Source organism: Mus caroli, unplaced genomic scaffold (genome assembly GCF_978045245.1).
Source record: "Mus caroli unplaced genomic scaffold, Mus_caroli_1 scaffold_16, whole genome shotgun sequence".
Lineage (NCBI taxonomy): Eukaryota > Metazoa > Chordata > Mammalia > Rodentia > Muridae > Mus > Mus caroli.
This window is the reverse complement of record NW_028227271.1, coordinates 76,105,609-76,125,141: the sequence shown is the minus strand read 5'-3', so window position 1 is coordinate 76,125,141 and position 19,533 is coordinate 76,105,609. Positions and strand designations below refer to the sequence as shown.

The 19,533-nt window shown below is 40.6% G+C and overlaps 1 protein-coding gene across 3 annotated transcripts in view; it reads left to right on the top strand.

Annotated features, from left to right (window-relative positions):
• The window catches only part of Dnah5 (dynein axonemal heavy chain 5), a 255,115-nt gene that overhangs the window by 118,176 nt on the left and 117,406 nt on the right, over positions 1-19,533 (top strand). For all 3 annotated transcript variants that reach the window (XM_085831340.1, XM_021183130.2, XM_085831338.1), the window contains 8 exons: positions 1,086-1,220; positions 2,318-2,425; positions 5,142-5,295; positions 9,940-10,086; positions 13,046-13,287; positions 15,332-15,508; positions 16,373-16,574; positions 19,362-19,504. In XM_085831340.1, coding sequence (XP_085687466.1) covers positions 1,086-1,220; positions 2,318-2,425; positions 5,142-5,295; positions 9,940-10,086; positions 13,046-13,287; positions 15,332-15,508; positions 16,373-16,574; positions 19,362-19,504 — 1,308 coding nt within the window. The remainder of the gene's footprint in view (positions 1-1,085; positions 1,221-2,317; positions 2,426-5,141; positions 5,296-9,939; positions 10,087-13,045; positions 13,288-15,331; positions 15,509-16,372; positions 16,575-19,361; positions 19,505-19,533) is intronic.

The window sequence follows — 19,533 nt, the reverse complement described above, 5'->3', positions numbered from 1 at the left end:
ATGTGCTTCTTCTACTCATGCCTAATATCCCTACATTATTAGTAAAAGTTTGAGAGTGTCATGTCTGAGTTTAGTTCTGCTCCTGGATTTTAGGTATAGCGACACCGATGCATTTTCATAGGTATGAATGGTTGAGAGGAAGGTAAAAGAATGTCACAGTGCAAGAGGAAATGTGTCCCTTTCCCGTTTATTTAGACACATCTTGGTCTTAATGCAAGGACTTAAGCTAATGACGGTACAAGGAAAGTCTCTTAGGTAGTCTTCAGTTTTCAACAAGCATATCAATAAAGAACATTTTGGTTCTATTTTTTTGACTTCTTAATTGACTTGCTGTGAACTTTACGTCATGCACCCAATCACACTCACCTTCCCATCGCTCCATATCGGCCTCCACCCTTGCAAACTGCTCCCACAAAACAAAACAAAACAAAACAAAACAAAAACAAAAACAATCCGAAATAAATACAAAATCTCACAGTGGAAGCTGTGGCCTGTCATGGTGTGTCACAGTGTGTCACGGTGTGTCACACAGTATACCTTTTGACCAAACAGTTCTACTTGCAAATCTTCATACACTTTCAGTACTGGATCCTCACCGGGACTCATCTTGGATATTCTGTTGTTTTCCCATGTCATGGAAAGCCTACCCTTTGGTTCTGCAGGACCAGCCTTTTCATGTGCTTTAGCAGCTTGTAGATGGGGGAGCCTTTAGGGTGGGTCAACTCAAAGTCCTGGATCTGGGCCTGGGTGGTAGCTGAGTTGTTCAGCTTTTCATCTCTCCTGTGCCTGCACCCTCAGGGCCAGCTTTATCTAGGTGAGTGGAGAGTGGTGGTGGGGCATGGGGGAACTCTCTTCTGGGTGCTGCAGGGCCAGCTTTGCTACACCATACCAGGAAGACATATGTCTAGCTTTCCTGAGCTCACACCTTCAGAGTCTGCTCACCCTGCCCTTACTTTTTTTTTTTTTTTTTTCTTTAAGGAATCAGCATTAATTTATCATCATGAATGTGTTTTCAGCCAAATTCATATTGTTTCCATGGTAAGATATTATTGGAAATAAGCCCAATATCTTCATCATTTCTTCAGGTTCACTATGACTTTGGTCTACGTAACATTCTGTCAGTTCTGCGCACCCTGGGAGCAGCAAAAAGAGCCAGTCCCACGGATACAGAATCCACCATTGTCATGCGCGTGCTGCGTGACATGAATCTTTCCAAACTGGTGAGAATCACAGTGGGGAAGTATTTCACCTGCTTAAGTATGAGTTTAATGAATCAGATTTAGAAATATTTATTTAAATTTATTTAAATGCCTAATTCTCAGATCAAGTGCTACAGAGCAGAGTTTAAATTATTCATTTTCAGAAGTTTTTTTTTTTTTCAAATGGCTCACATCTAGTCAGAAATATTTCTATTTCAATAGAATTGAATTGACTAAAAAACAAACTATAGAGAGGACTGGAGAGCTGGCTCAGCAGTTAAGAACACCTAAGAGCAGAAGACCCAGGTTTGATTCCCAGAACCTACTTGGTGGTTGCCTCTACAGGCACATATGCTACATAGACAAAACATGCCCACAAAATACAATAATAATTTTAAAATCCCATGCAATTAAGATCTAAATAGTCTAAATTATTTCTGTGTGGTAGATACAAATCTTGCTTCTAAAAAGTCTTCAGAGCCTGGTAAGGAGTTGTATTAAGTTTTACAAGGGTGGAATAATTTCCCGTTCTTATAGTAACTAGTCATAACCAGTGTCTAGTGTCAATGTCTCTGTATGTAGAATGAAAAAAAAATGCTGGTTTTGTTTCAAAAAGAAGTATGAACCAGATTCCAACTAATTAATTTAGAAATATATTTTAGTAAGAAAATCTATTAGGCCGGGCGGTGGTGGCACACACCTTTAATCCCAGCATTTGGGAGGCAGAGGCAGGCGGATTTCTGAGTTCGAGGCCAGCCTGGTCTACAGAGTGAGTTCCAGGACAGCCAGGGCTATACAGAGAAACCCTGTCTCAAAAAGACAAAAAGAATCTATTTAACTTAAGTTAGGAATTATAGACCTCTGTTTTCTGAATGGGGAATTTTATGAAGAATTTGAAATGTAGGTAGGATTTTCTTTTCTTTTCTTTTTTTTTTTCTTTACTCATCTTAATTTTTAAATTATGGGACATGTAAAGAACATTATTATTCAAATTTGATAAAGGTTCTATTCATATACTACTGGTCATCCTGGCTTGTGTTGAGCATTTTCAAAATTTCTGCATATTCTGTGTTTGTGCAAAAGTCATTGCTCTCCTTTCTATCCCTTGCTCTTTGTAGATTGATGAAGATGAGCCCCTGTTTTTGAGTTTGATTGAAGATCTATTTCCAAATATTCTTTTGGACAAGGCAGGCTATCCTGAGCTGGAGACAGCAATCAGTAACCAGGTAATGCATTCCGTGGTACACACACTAAGTGCTGCATCTGAGCTGTCTGAGTTTGCTGGGAGTGAAGGGGAGTTTCCCCACCCTCTCTGTGACCCCAAGAGTGACATCAAGGCTGCAGCCTTTCTAAAGGAGAGGCCACTGTAGGTCAGCAATGAAGACCTACGTCTTGCTGGGATGGTGCAGGTCATCAAAGCTCCCTCGACAGAGTTCTGCTTTCCCATAGGCACAGGTCCAGAGAGTCATATCTGAAAGACGTCAGCATTACTGGGAACCATTCCACTAGATTTAGAAATAAAATGTTACAGGTTGGCAGGGTCTGTTGGGATTCAGATGGTGCACTGGCTGGTTTTGTGTGTCAACTTGACACAAGCTGGAGTTCACACAGAGAAAGGAGCCTCCCTTGTGGAAATGCTTCCATGAGATCCAGCTGTAAGGCATTTTCTTAATTAGTGATCAAGGGTGGGAGGGCCCATTATGGGTCGTGCCACCCCTTGTCTGGTAGTCTTGGGTTCTATAAGAAAGCAAGCTGAGCAAGCCAGGAGAAGCAAGCCAGTAAACAGCATCCCTCCATGGCTTCTGCATCAGCTCCTGCCTCCAAGTTTCTTGTCCTGGCTTCTTTTGGTGATGAACAGCAGTGTGGAAGTATACGCTGAATAAAACCTTTCCTCCTCAACTTGCTTCTTGGTCATAATATTTTGTGCAGGAATAGAAACCCTGGCTAAGACATATGGGTTTTCTGTTGGACCTCAGTTTGGCCCTGGCATCTGCCACAGGGGTCTCCAAATTTGTGTTTCTGCATTCTACTTGCAGTGATGTCACGTGACTTCTCTACATTCATTTCCTCTGGATATTAGTGTTGTCTTCTGTAGTCTCCGTGATGGAGGATTCCATAGCCATGGGCCTAGTAAAGCATCTGAATTTATGGACACTTGCTGCTGTTTAATTGGCTGGAGTCTTTCTATGAATGGAGATGAACCGTGAAAACTTTACACCTTAGCTTGCCTTCCTTGAAGAAGAATTTAAGAAAAATATTAGTCATTAGTTTACAACATAAAATTGATTTTCTTGAAAATACTTGGAGTACAATTCAAATGTAGAAGTATTTCCTGTATTTTTTTTCCTTTTGCTTGAAGATTAGTACACTAAAGTCTGGGTTTACTGATCAATAAAGAGTAATACCTCATTCTGCAAAAATATTTTCTCATCATTTGGCTAAATTGATGACAGGCCTTTCTAAAGGGCTAAGTGGTTTATAAGATGACTTATGTGGGATGCTAGTTGAACATGAGCTTTCTGAAGAGTGTGCATTACATACAGGTATATGATCAATATTCAAAATTATTTTGTGTTTTTAATATTCTATCACTTAAGTGTGCTCTTTGATAATTTCATAGATGCATATGATAACTCCAGTCATTCGTATCCCTACTTTCTTTTCATTTCCACCCCATCCAACTTCCATCTTGACCATCAATCCTCTTTCCAGATTCTCATATCGTTTTGTTTTCTCTTTGTCTTTCTGACCTCCTGAGTTTAACGAGGGCTGACCATGTGACCATGTGTTTGGAATTGTGTGCATGACTTCCTCTCTATATAGCTCAGGGAACATCATGGAAGAGGGTGCAGAAAGAATGTGAGAACTAGAAAATAGAAGGATTGCGGAATAGCATCTTTTGGGCTCACTGAAGCAGCTGTTGTATTTGCATTCATGAACTCAAAGTTATTCTGGTCAAAATAAAATCATGATTTACAGTGAGTTCAAGCATAATATAGTTGTTTTATAAATAGATCTTAGACCTGGATGTTTTGGGCTCAGATCCCAACTTAATGCCCCCAAGTTATACCTCAGAGAACACTGGCCATTCTATGCTTCAATTTAATGACCTATTGATAGTACCAATCTCATCATGTTATTTTGCAGATTAATACTAGAACATAGTTTGGAAACTTCTATACTCCATGCTTTTGGTGGATAGAAACCATGAATGCACACACATGGTATTTAGTGTTTAGGCTACTTGGAATTTACATGGACTTTCAATCAGTCTGACACACCATGTGTGGTTTTTGTTTTTTTGTTTTTTTTTTTTTTTGTTATAAGTATCATTATTTAGATGGAGTGTTCCAGACATAATTTGCTATTTAATTCTCTATTCTTAAGTTTACACTCAGACTTACATTTAATAAAGTATTGGTACTAACAAAGTCAGTTCCTGAAGAGAAATTCAGGTGCTTCTTACTAGCTTGGGATGAAAGATTATGATTTTTTTTTTTTCGAGACAGGGTTTCTCTGTGTAGCCCTGGCTGTCCTGAAACTCACTCTGTAGACCAGGCTGGCCTCGAACTCAGAAATCTGCCTGCCTCTGCCTCCCAAGTGCTAGGATTAAAGGCATGTGCCACCACCGCCAGGCTTATGATCTTTGTCTATGTTTGGATACATTATTTTTGTGTGGTAGGTTTTCTTTAATTGTGCTTGAGTGCACACCATCCAGTTTATTAATTGGGAGGCTGTGAATGCAGTCAGTGCCCTCCCACTCCCGGGTCTCTATTATGCAGTCATCCCTACTATCCATCCTCCAATCATTTTCCATCCTCCCAAACTGACTCTCCACAGTCATCAATCCCTAACTTCCCATTTCTTCTCCGCCACCTTTCAACATTATGAGTCTGGAGCTCTGTGCATGTTACCTAATATGGGGATTTGGCTGTGTTTCAGGTTGAGGAAGCTGGCTTAATTAACCACCCTCCTTGGAAACTGAAAGTCATCCAGTTGTTTGAAACGCAGAGGGTGAGGCATGGCATGATGACCCTGGGGCCTAGTGGGTCAGGGAAGACCACCTGCATCCACACCCTGATGAAAGCCATGACAGGTACGGAACAGCAATTTCACTGCCCTGGGTGACACATTTCAACAGTTGTAGCACATTTGAATGCTCAAGAAGAGACGTGAAGGCAGATAGACAAACACGTGTTTCTTTAGGAAAGAATACTAGTTTACTGCTAATTGGGGACTTTTAGGAAGGAATATATTGTGTTCACACACCACAGAAAGGAAACATTTTAAAGTGGCATTTTCATTGTGCTGTGTGTTTTACACATCTAATTTCCTCTTCATGTTGAGTTCCAGAGGAGGCTGTTTATTTTATATAAAAATCAAGGCTCAGATTCAGACATGCCCAAGGTCAGAAAATGGTAGATGATGGGACAGAGAATTACGGTAAGGGTCCGTCAGCAAATTCCCAATACACCGTGCTACTTCCCACTAATTCCATAATACCATGTTACTGTCAAGTAACCAGCAATAATTCCAATCCCAACCCTTAAATTCTGCCACGAAGAGTTATCTTATTCCCACAGCCTCACATTTATGCAGATAGTTTTCTAGTGAAGTTTAATAAGTGAACCTTATTTCCAGATGCCCTTACCATCTAAGGACAATGGGCAATACTGCCCTGTTGGCTATTATTCTTCTGTTCTCTGATTCTTATTGAACACTGATGCCTCTAAACATGTTAGCAGCCTGAGCAGTGGCAGAGCTAAATTACACAATATTTATGAACTTCATCTATTGGAATGAAATATTACATTGGAGCTGAAAAAGGCACTTAATTCCAGTGAATTGAACCCAGCTCACTGACATTGGTACACTGTTGACTGTTGCGGAGACTAAACAGAACCTATGGTAGGGCTCTTCATATGATACACTTGGTCTCATTTCTAGAAATTATTGGATAAAGTGAATTTTGTATGTGAAGACTCTATCTTCAAATGGTAGCAAACTGTGTTCTTTGCCAGCAACTACCTGCTCCAAACTGAGAACTTACATCTCAGAATTTATTATGTGGTTTTTCATGTATGCTGTGAACCTTCTGTTTGAGATTGTTAAATGCTTTTAAATGACGATGTTTTCATAATTATGCTCAATATTTTTATTACAGTCTAAGCTGTTTTCTGTTAATAATCAACTGCAAATGCACCTGGTACAGTGACTTGAACAAAATGATATGCTAAATATTAAACAATATAGATACATTATGCATGCTGCACTGGAATTATGTAATCCATTTGGCATTGTGGATTTGGGAGAAGTTCCACGAAAAAATAAATTTATTATTAGGCTATTTTCTATTTATTAACTTACTCTTGGCTTTAGTATATAACATTTACTAATAATGTTATAGTATATAAACATATATAGTATATATAGTATATAGTTAATAATGTTTAGTATATAAACATTAATTATATTAAGCAGCACATTGTTTCAGGTCAGAAGGTTTAATTATCCAAAAGACGGAGATAATTGGGCGGAACTTCTACCAGAGAGGTGCAAGACCTGAGCATGTTGCTAGCTGGTTCACAATGCAATTCTCATGAATTGTTTCTTTAATATTATGTACTTTGCAGTTTGCCATGTTTTACATTAGAAGCAGGGAAATAAGCATGCAAATGCATGTAAGTGGCTAACAGTGTAGCGGGGAGGCAGGCATAGGCACAGACAATTATGACCGAACGTGTCTGTTAGGAGGAAGGTTTGCAGAATAATGGGAACAGAGGAAGAGGGGATGAGAAACTTTCTAAGTTGTTATAGAGGGTCCTGCAGGGAAGGCACTACTTCCTCTGAGGCCTAAGGCTTGAGTAGCTGATGGGTAAAAGGCATTTGTCACAGAAGGAAGAGCCTCTGAAGGAGGAGCGATGGGGAAGTATGGAATACTTGGGTGTGGCGATGGGCATGGCTGAAATATAATTTGTTTGTGGGTGGTGGTGGGGCTGGGTGTCATAAGGCTGAGTGTAGAGGTGTAGTCTTGGCATCAAGTGTGACTCTCCTTTGACAGTTCCTTGCTGTAGATGTCACCATCTTGGAGAGGTCCCACTCTAGCTTCAGAAACCTCTCTCAACCTTTAGCTCTCTATTCATCTCAATATGACGAAGTGACTCAAAGAAGAGGAACTAACTAGTAGAGGAGAAGTGCTGATGGCCAATGCCCCTCCTCACAGGTTTTTGAAGTTTATCCCATAGTTGACTAGCTAAGTGAGGTGCTATTTACTGACTTATTCTAGTTCTTTGTCCCTACATTGAAGACTCCAAGAATCCAAGGAACTCTATCTCTGCCTTCATGAAGCCTAAATAAAGGCAGCATCTGTCTTGGATATGGAGAGCTTTCTAAGTATACTAAGCCCCTGGGTTTCATTCTGTGTGTCTGGAAAAGCCATTGAGCTCAGTGTGCCATGATCTCCCCTGCTTGCAGGAAACCATCTGATGGCCATGGAGAGAAGCGATTATTGTGGGGGGTGGGGGTGGTGGCAGGGGGAAGGTGTGTAAGGATTGACAGTACAAAAGGTGCTCACAGTAGGTCTACAATGATGGAGAGGTCAGGACTCAGCCAAGAAATACCTAGAGAAAGACTCAAGAGGAATGCATCTAAGCAACATTATTAAAGTCGGAGATTTATTCTCACAGTGTTTTTTTTTTTTTTTTTTTTTTTTTAAATAAAGTGTTATTGTATCTCAAATGAAAATGAAAGCCCTGTCACCTGGATGTCATTTGATGCTTTATATTTTATGTGCAATAGAATATTGCAGTTTTCACCTTTAAAACTGACCAACATACACTTAAAGATTTTCAAGTCTGATTGTATAAAAAAATGTAATGTAGCCCAGAGTATTACGGATGTCACCTATTGCAAAAGCTCAGCTGTGGGTAGGTTGAACTTTTGCATCATAAAATTCTGCAAATAATTACCATAATTAGCTTTGTGATTTCTAAAAATTAGAAATGTGGCTCTGTTTTCCCAAGTGGGTGTTTCAGTTAAGATTCTCTAGGGAAAGTCATGCAGTAGGGAACACATACACACACACATACAGACAGACACTACACACACACACACAGACACACACACACACACACACACACACACAGAGAAAATATACACACAGACACACACAGATACATAAACACAGACACACACTCAGACACTTCACACACAGATACTATACACACATAGTCACTACACACATATACATGCACATACACAGACACTCCCCAGACACATACATACAGACACACAGATATACCACACACACACACACACACACACACACACAGACACTATACACACAGATATTATACACATAGTACACACACAGATACATACACACAGACACACACTCAGACACTATACATACAGATACTATATACACACAGTCACTACACATATATATGCACACACACAGACACCTTCTCACAGACACATACATACAGACATACACAGAGATACTACTCACATAGATATCACACACACACACACACTCAGACACTATACACACAGATAGTACATACACATATACACACACATACATGCAGATACACAGAGACACACTCACACAGACCCACAGATACACACATGCACACACATACACATGCACACACACAGACATGCATAGACACGCAAAGACACAACACATGCTCACACACATACACATAGACACGAGTCAGAGAGAGAGAGAGAGAGAGAGAGAGAGAGAGAGAGAGAGAGAGAGAGAGAATTTCTTGAGTGTTGGTTTAATGGTAGTGGATGCCACAAAGTCTCACCACCTGCTATTCATAAATTGGAGCCTGTTGTGTTTTATAAAAAGAACGAGAAGCCAGAGATGTGTTTGGTGGAGGTGCAGTATGGTGTGGGGAAAGGGGGTGCCTCTGCAGGCCCATGCTGAGTCATCCCTTCCTCCTGAGGTATGACAGCATATTATAGAATAAAGTTTATTTAGGGCATGGGGAGGGAAGTTGAGGAGATAGTAGAGAGAGAGAGAGAGAGAGAGAGAGAGAGAGAGAGAGAGAGAGAGAGAGAGAGGAGAGAGATTAGAGGAGTATAGGCCAGCCATGAGCATGTGGATGGAGGGGGGGATGGGGAGAGAGGAGGAGAAGGTAAGAGAACAAGAGACTGAGGAGAGAGCAAGTAGCCCCTTTTGTAGTGAGCCAGGCACACCTGGCTATTGCCAGGTAACTGTGGGGCAGAGCCTAGACAAAATGCCAACAGAGATTTAGGACAGCTGGTTTGTACTTCTGTACCCGAAATCAGGGGACTTAGATGATATAAATCCCAGCCTGAAGACTGAAGAATGTGAAAAACCACTTAAGCTCAGTAACAAAAAAGAGAAAAAAATAAAAGCAGGGGAGGTGTCCCTCCCTCTTCATGTCTTCTATAGTAGGACTTCCCCCAGTGGACTGGGTCGTTCTTATACACACTGAGAAAGCACTTGCATTGTTCAGCATGGCATCCCTTTTGTCCCCAAGGCAATGTGAATTTATTTCATACACAGCTAAGTGCCATGCTCAATAAAGGATAACAAGGCTAATTATAACTTGGAGTGCAGAATGACATATATTTTAGTTCAATCTTTCACTTTTCGTATTTTGACCGCTTGCTGACAGTAGACCACAAATTAGTGCAATGTTGCTTCATGTTGGCTCACGCCATGCCTGAGATGTTTAAAATTTGGATGCACTTGCTGCAGATTGTGGAAAGCCGCACAGAGAAATGAGGATGAATCCCAAAGCAATCACTGCCCCACAGATGTTTGGTCGACTCGATGTGGCCACCAACGACTGGACTGATGGAATATTTTCTACCCTTTGGAGGAAGACATTGAAAGCAAAGAAAGGTAGAGGAATAAACGTTATGTTAAACATGCACTTCTAAACGAAATCTTAGATGTCTAGACAGAATTACCAAGCAGTCGTGTTGTGCCAAGACTAAGTAAAAGATTTTACTATATTTCTGAGTGTTGATGTCATGAAAGTTTTGATTAACACACTTAAACCTCACCTTTAACATTTTTTGTTGCATTTCAATTATTTATTTTGTGCACATAGAGTGTGTGCATGCATGTGTGCACTTGTGTGTGTATATGCATATGCATGTGTACATGTGCATACGTGTATGTATGTATGTGTGTGTATGCACAAGTGTGTGTGTGTGTGTGCATAAGTCACAGTGCCTATGGTGAAGTCAGAGGAGGTTATTTATTTATTTATTTTTGGCTGCTGGGTCTGTCCTTCTGCCATATTGCTCCATACAATGACATTTTTATCTGCTGGCCTCTCTTGCTGGCTCTAAACGCCTCCTCTTTAAAGGATATTTATTTTCTAAAACAATACTTACACATCCTTATAATATTTTAGAATAAAGTAGAGAAAAGTTGTTAAGGAAGGTTGATAGCATTGAATAAGGTGATTTTTATTGTTGTTATGGTCACCGCATAGTCTAAAATGTAACACTTACCTCTATACAGCTTGTTCTTTTTAAAAAATAACTGATTCTCCTATGAAATCATATAGAGGACTGAGCTTTTGGGGGGGCAGAACATTATATCTACCCACGTGAGCTGGCAAATCTTTCTGTTTTGGCGACACTGGCACTGGACTGTTCAAGCAAACCTTTAAGGGCTGGCTATTCAGTCTGCGTTGTCTCTTTTATAGACACTGTAAACAGAGCACAGTGTTCTCAGAATATCACCTCAGCTGGAAGCAATGGTAGCAGCTCACCTCTCATTGTGTGTTCTCACTTCTGAGAGAGAAAAGGACAATGGAAAAAAGGAAAAGAACTAGGGGGGGAGGAGCTCTTGGCAGATCCTTCCTGCCTTCACTTTGGGCAGCAGACCCCTGCTGACATGTATTTTAAGATAGCATCATCTAGAGTTTCTTGAAAAGGAAGGAGTCTGTCCTTTAACATTGGTCATCAAGTGAAAATGCTCTTATTGGTGCCTGTTATTTTTCCCGAAAATAAAAATTTGCTTCTAATATGTTCAGTAACCCAGCGTAAATGTAGACATGGTGATGGGATTTTAACTCCTGGCATGTTCAGAGGGCAGCTGCTCTAAAGAGGAGGCAAGCTTTGGCTTTCAAAGGGACCTGTGCTCGGGTCAGCATTGTACCTGTTGTTAGCTGAGTGAGTTTCATGAGGGATCCCAAGCCATTTAATCTGCGTGGAATTCTCACAGGGAAGCACAGCAGGGAAACGTTGTTAGACCTGTGCAGTGATCCGATTGGTGAGTACCAGAGGGAGACAGACAGGAGCAGGAGCTACACTTGAGGCACACATGAGGCACATAGCCTTCACTTACACTTGCATTTTTGTTGAGACTTCTTCCGTTTGTCATTCTCTAGCTCCATTTATCTCCCTATGTGACTCCCATCAAGTTTGTCCCCATTGTCTCCTGAGATAACATTCTGAAGGACTTTGGTGATTTCTGGCGTTTAAAGCACAGGCTGCCTTTTCTTCTCACTGCACTTCTGTCTCCAGCGATCTCTACAAAACTAGTCGCTCTTCTTCCTGAATCGTGCCTGCTTGGGCTCAGAGATTCTCCCTCCTGCAGGTTACCCTCCCACTTTCACCAGAACGGGATGTCTTTAAAAGGCAGAAGGGTGGAGGGGCACCAGTGCCACTATCCCTGGCAGAAATCTATGTGTTGCATGGTATCTGTTCTCAGGCTTCCTGTCTCTCTCTACATTTTTTTTTTTTTTTGGTCTAGAAGAAACTCATGCAGCCTCCATGGCTTTAAGGGCCACTTGGAAGCTCAAGCTTCTACATGTCTAACATCCAGTCCTGATTTATCCTTATTTCTAGGTCAACAACTCTTGGGTGGGATCTCTGCTGGGTCTGAACATATGCAAGGCTGAATTTGCCTGCCCTGTCCCATGGTCTTCCCTGTTGTACTGACATACTACCCCTTATCTTGTTAGTTAGGTCTGATTTCTTCCCATCCTACTGCCTTATTTTCTTCTCTTTATCCCATCTGGACTGCTGTAATACAACAGAATAAACAAAATGCTCTGCAGACAACAGACAGGTGTTTAATTCTCACTGTTTTGAGGGCTACCAACTTTTTTTGGTTGTATCCTTCCATGGATAGAGAGGTAAAGGGTTTTTTCCTCGTACCAGGACATCAACCCCTTCCTGAACACCTCCCTTCATTCTCTGATCCTATGCTATTTAATCTTTGGGAATAAGAATCCAGTATCTCACCTTAGAGGGTACAAAGCATCAGGTCCACTTTATCACCTGAAGCTTGTTCCTGCTCCAGGGTCTTTGTACATCCTGTTTATAGATGCGGCATAGACAAGATCATAGATGCATCTAGGTCTTTAAATCACCTCATTCTTTGTGTAAAATCTTTCACTGACACTTTATCTACAATAGTGCCTCTTCTCTGAATCTGTTTAAAATTGCTCCTGTTGTTTCTCCGATTATTTGCCTGTCTGTCTTTCCCACATAGAATGTAAACCCTCTGAAGCTGGTACAGTATGTCAGCCATTGTCACATCTCAGCCCTTAGAACAATGGTACATACAGAAAGGTGCTTAGAATTTGTCCAAGGATCGAAGAAGTTTTGGGTTTGATTATGCTTTGAACATTCCAGCCACTTAAGGAACTTAGAAGGTTCTTTGTTCTCATGCAATTTAGGCATCATCGAGAACCTTGTTTTACTTAAAATTAACAGGCATTATATACCTGTTCTTGAACTCTTGAGAGAGTTACAGTGCTCTCTCAAGCTTCATAGCTACTTACACAGGCACCTGTGCTCTCGTGTGCTCTCTTCCTCTTGTCTTGGGTGACGTCCAGGGGAACATATCTGGATTGTTCTTGATGGTCCAGTTGATGCCATCTGGATTGAAAATCTGAATTCTGTGCTGGATGATAATAAAACCCTGACTCTGGCCAATGGCGACCGGATTCCCATGGCTCCAAACTGCAAGGTTGTTTTTGAACCTCATAACATTGACAATGCTTCTCCCGCCACCGTCTCAAGAAATGGGATGGTTTTCATGAGTTCCTCGGTCCTCGACTGGAGTCCTATTCTTGAGGTATGATTGAATCCTTTCTTTTGTATAATTAAAAAGGGAAGGCATCCTTAGTATTCTTTGTAAGCATGATGATTCTTCTGCAGCTGGTGATGTAATGGCTTTTTATCCTACTGTTTCTGAAAGGCCCTTGTATGTGGGGGGCTGCTCAGACCCTTATTGCCCCTCATAGGCTTCTCCAGTCTCCTAATCACTTAGAACTGTGATTTCCAGGTAATTGTCAGGCCTACGTGAATCAATAATCCTGCCAAACTGTGTCTGAGGATTGAAAGTAAAATTTAATATCACCACTTTGGGGATTCATGACCGTTTTGAAAGGTACTTGTTCACATAAAATCTGGGAACAACCATTCTAGAATTTTAACTTAAAGACGATTTGTTAAAATTGCATATAAAGACTTTTTTATGAGATTCAGTTGTCATAATATTAATTTTTAACTTTGTGCTTAGAAATAATATTTTACATAATGTCATATCAATTCATGACCAGTATAGTAGCTTACTACTGTCAATATATAATAGAATATATTAATTAGAATTTTATTATAGTTGCATACCGTGCATGCTTATATGTTTTATTAAATCTGTACTAGAAGATAAGTGTAAGTGTTACTGGATAATTAATTTATGTGATTTTTATGACATAGATGGATAGATTTAAAATTTTTATTTGCCTTTATATTTTGAAGATGATTTTATTTTAAAACTTTCTAATTTAAATTATGTCGGTATTATTTTATATTTCCACTATACTTTTATACTCCTATCTGTATAGGAATATTGTAACCTTTATTAACGTCTTTTCAAAAGTTACATGGATCTGGTCTACTAAAGGGTTTTAGACTTAATAACATTTATGGAGAGATACAAAAGAGCATGGTTTATAGCAAAACAATACTGACACCCTTGAATATGATGCTAAAATGCCTTTTACAGATGTCATATTGCATAGTTAGTTTTTCGATCCATTAAAAATGAAGTATAGGTGCTCTTGGATATTCAAAAGTACTCATCAGTGATTATTTAACAAAATACAGGTAATTGTGTCAGATTGGAATCCTACCAAGTTAGAATCTCCAGGGAGGAGACCAAGGACTCTTTATATGCTTAAAGTATTAACAGTAGATTTTCTTTATATAACTGTGCTTGGTGAGCACAGATACAACAGAACACAAGTCAGTTGTAACTACATGATTTTCCCCCAATATATTTAAATTTTATAAAGTTGTTTGAAAAATACTTTTATTGTATTAAGTTAAAAATATTTAGCTTGCTCCTTATTTTTTTTTTAAGATTTATTTATTTATTATATGTTAGTACACTGTAGCTGTCTTCAGACACCCCAGAAGAGGGCATCAGATCTCATTAGGGATGGTTGTGAGCCACCATGTGGTTGCTGGGATTTGAACCTCATGACCTCCAGAAAAACAGTCAGTGCTCTTAACCGCTGAGCTAGTTTGCTCCTTATAAAGTGCACTTTTATTATACCCTACCTGGATTTTTATAGTAATCTTATACCTAATCACATTTTCACATGCATTTAAATAATGTAGTATCTTCAGGGGATCAGGAGCCTGCCATAAGATTCTGTCTCCTAATGTCAGAAGCTGCACCATAAAGTCTCACCAACTGACCATAAGATGAACTAAGACAGCAATAATGGACAGTTCATAGTGGAAGGGGGAAAGACCACTAGGCTGACACATGACATTGGACCAGCACATGTGAATGATGTAGACAGGCTCTTTGACTGTTAATTCTGGTCTTGTCACTTACCAACTGTGGTACGCTGGGTAGCTTACTGAAGACATAAGTGTCAAAGGGGGATAATAGCAGTTCCTATCTCAGAGAGTTGCTTTGAAGGTTTGAATAAATTATTATACAAAAGAGTTTATAGCCAGGCTTGATGCATCTTAAGCACAATATCACTTTGTGTCATTATTAATTGTTAGTTAGTGTTAATTAATTAGTAATGCTGTGAAAATGTTTTTATGCCCCAATGGTTATTTTCCTGGTTTCACCAATGCACGAGTGTGTGAACCCACAGGGTTTTCTCAAGAGACGGTCTCCTCAAGAGGCTGAAATCCTTCGACAGCTGTATGCAGAGACTTTCCCGGACCTGTATCGGTTCAGCATCCAGAACCTGGAGTTCAAGATGGAGGTACTGGAAGCCTTTGTGATCACACAGAGCACCCACATGCTGCAAGGCCTGATCCCCCCAAAGGTAAGGGATTGTACCCTCCTCCTGAGTGCACTGTGGAGAGAGCATTAGAAACTGGTTGGTTAGGGTTGGTTGGTGAGAATGTGGTGGGGGTTCGGAGAGGCTTCAGAAGCACCGGTTTTCCCTTATCGATTTCTTCGAATGAATCAAGCCATTAATTGAATTTTGTTGCTGGTTAATATAATTATATAATAAATTTCACCAAGGAGTATACAGGGAGGAATCCATTGCTTCAGATACATAGGTAGCAGAGGATGGCCTTGTCTGAAATCAATGGGAGGGAAGGCCTTTGGTCCTGTGGAGGTTTGATATCCCGGGGTAGGGTGATATTGGAGGAATGGGGCAGGAGAGGGTGGGTGGGTGGAGGAGTACCCTCATAGAGGCAAGGGGGAGGGATGAGAGGGAGGGTGTGGGATGGGGGAGCAACCAGGAAGTTAGATATCACTTGAGATGTAAACGAATGGAATGATTCATAAAAAAAAAAAAAAGAAAAAAATTAAGTGTCATTAGTTTTGTTTAATAATATTTCTACTGTATTTTATTTATTTACTTGGTGAGTGTGTAGAAGTCAGAGGACAAGTTGTGGGTTGTTGGTTGTCTCATTCTACCATGCAGGTATGGGGGATTTGACTCAGGCCATCAGGACTTGTGCCGAATGCCTTAACCCACAGAGAGAGCTTGCTAGCTTGTTTCTGTTTATTTTATAAACCAGTTAGCACCCCTGGAACGCGGGTTCCTGCTCGCTCCTCAGTTGTACTGTTCTTTTCCTCTCCTGGGGACAGCTCATATCATTTTCCTAGATTTATCATTTTAGATGGAGACCGAGGACCAGGTAATGAGAAGAGAATGCTCTCTCTGCTTCCTCAGGAGCAGGCCGGGGAGGTGGACCCAGAGCACCTGGGGAGGCTGTTTGTCTTTGCCATGATGTGGAGTGTGGGCGCAGTCCTGGAGTTGGAAGGTCGCCGGAGGATGGAACTCTGGCTGCACTCTCGAGGAGGGCCCACACTGCACCTGCCACAGCTGACGGACGCTGGGGACACCATGTTCGACTACTATGTCGCGCCGGACGGTGAGCGTGCTCTACATGCAGGGTGCAAGGATGGATTGGGTTATTAAAGTGAGAATTAAAATGCTCGGATGTTTTTTTAAATTTAAGTTTTATTTATTTTACATCCTGACAGCAGTTTGCCCTCCCTTTTCTCTCCCTAGTCCCTCCCCATTCACCTCCCTTCTTTCTCTTTCCCCTCCCCAATTCAGTTTTCCTCCATTTCTCTTCTGAAAAGGGCCTGCCTTAATGGATACCAACCAGCTATAACATATCAAGTTGCAGTAAGACTAGGTACCACCTCTTCTTTAAGGCTCAACATCTCAGCTCAGCAGGGGGAAGGAGTCTCAAACATAGGCAACAGAGAAGAGACAGCCCCTGCTCCCACTGTTAGGAGTACCACAAGAAGATCAAGCTACACAACTGTAACATATGTGCAGAGCCTTTAGGACAGTCTCATGCGTGCTCTATGGTTGGTGGTTCAGTCTTAATGATTTCCTACGGGCTCAGGTTAGTTAATTCTGTGGGTTTTCTTGTGTTGTCCTTGATCCCCCTGGCTCCTACATTCGTCCTTTCTCTTCTCCTCGGTTCCCCAAACTCTGCCTAATGTTTGGCTGTGAGTCTCTGCAGCTGTTTCCATTAGTTGATGGATGAAGCCTCTCTGATGATAATCGATAAGGCACCAATCTGTCAGTATAGCAGAATGTCATTAGGAATTATTTCATTGACTTTTTTTTCTAATGCCGTTTATGTTTGGTTCTATCATATGTCCCTGGGCTATCCAGCCTCTGGCTCCTAACCTTATGGGCAGCATTATAGGTGGGCCCGTTCTCATAGCAGGGGACTCCAGTTGGACAAACCATTGGTTGGCCACTCCCACAATTTTTGTGCTACCTTTTCCCCAGCACATCTTGGAAGGCCAGACAAATTGTACATCATAGGTTTTTGTGATTGGGTTGATGTCTCAGTCTATCCAGTGGAAGTCTTGCCTTCTGGTGGGAGTTACAGGAGATGGCCAGTTCAGGTTCCATATCCCAAATTGCTAGAAGTTTTAGCTAAGGTCCCCCTCCTTGATTCCTGGGAGTTTCCATTACCCTAGGGTTCTAGCTTGTGGCAGAGATGCCTCCTGATTTCAGCCATTTCTTCTAGTACTCTCTCCTTCCTTCTTCCCTACTTCTGATCCCTCCTGTTCCCATCCCCAACCCATCCTCATCCAGTCTTCTCTCCCCATTTACTCATGAAGTTTAAGCTGTTTATTCTGTTGTCCCTTCTCAGTGAGATTTACATGTCCCTACTTGAGCCCTTCTTGTTACTTAGCTTCTTTAGCTCTGTGGATTGTAACATGGGAATCCTTTACCTTGTGGCTAATATCCACTTATAAATGAATACCATGCATGTCTTCCTGGGTCTCTGATACCTAACTCAGAATGATATTTTCTAGTGTTATCCATTTGTTGGCAAATCTGAAATAAGATTTTAATGTACAAAGAAATATAGTAATTGTTTCTTTCCTCAAACTTTACTTTGAGTTCCAGGTACAAGTTTCATTTGCAAGGCAGGTGAGATCTTTAATGACTTGAGGCAAATTTCCTACATAGATACACATCAACCATTCAATGAAACAAACAATTGGTATAAAAATTACATTAAAATATAGGTGTCTATATCTATAGTTGTCTATTTACTTATCATCTATCTATCTATCTATCTATCTATCTATCTATCTATCATCTATCTATCTGTCTGTCTATCTATCTATCTATCTCAGTATATACTTTAAAATGATCTACATGTACACAAACACATATAATGCATATATATACAATACATAGAAGCAATTTTGTATTTTTATGCATATTCATACACATACCATCTAGTATCTTTCTCCCAGTGAAAAGCTTGTGAGACTTAATATCTAAAAGTAATAATGGCTTCAGGTACGTGCTTCTCGCTGTCTTCTATATTTTTATGTACACTATATTGTTGAAAAGCTACGTACTGAGAAAGTAGTTCTAAAACATTTCAGAATATGGCCAAATATAGAACTTCATTTGGAGTAATTCCTTAGGAAGTTTTGATGAAGCTAACTGACAGGTATCAAAGTTTATAACTGACTAATATTTTGGGTACATGGTCTTACAAAGCCCAGATAGGCCTTGACCTTGATATGTTGTTGAAGATGATTTTCAACATCTGATTCTTCTGCCTCCACATCCCAAGAGCCTGTATTGCAAATGCATGCGGCTGTACCTGATATCTTAGTCAGTTTTAATTTTCAAGTTTTTACAGCTCAGAGTCATCTGAAAGTAGAGACACAACCTAAGAATTCTCTAGAAAAGATTGTTCTGTGGACATATGTCTGTGAGGGATTGTCTTGATTAGCGACTGATACAGAAGGCTACAGCCCACTGTGGGCGTCACCATATCTAGGCAGGTGGTTCTGAGCTGTATAAGAACAGTACATGAACTTCAGAGTTCCTGTCCTGTGTTCCCTCAATGATGGGCTATGACCTGGAAGAATAAAATGAAGTAAAACGTTTCCTCTCTAAGATGTTTTTGTTCAGATTTGTATTATAGCAACAGTCAGAAAAGTAGAAGACCCTGTTTTACATGAAGCCAGGGGTTGAACCCAGGAAACTGTCCATGGTAGAAAAATCACCCTACCAGCTGGGCTATATCCATACCCCCTTAATGATCTCTGCTTTGTGGTGAGCATTTGAAGATATCTCTATGGCAGTTTGAAGGTGCCTGATCATTACAGGGGTGTACAATATTAGCTTGAAGGCGTGAATCTCCCTCTGTTGTTCTCAGGTACTTGGAGGCATTGGAGCACGTGTACCCCAGAATATGTGTATCCACCTGACACCACCCCAGAATATGGATCTATCCTTGTGCCAAATGTGGACAATGTGCGGACCGACTTCCTAATTAAAACCATTGCCAAACAAGGCAAGGTATGACTTTTAAACCGTTATTAAAAAGA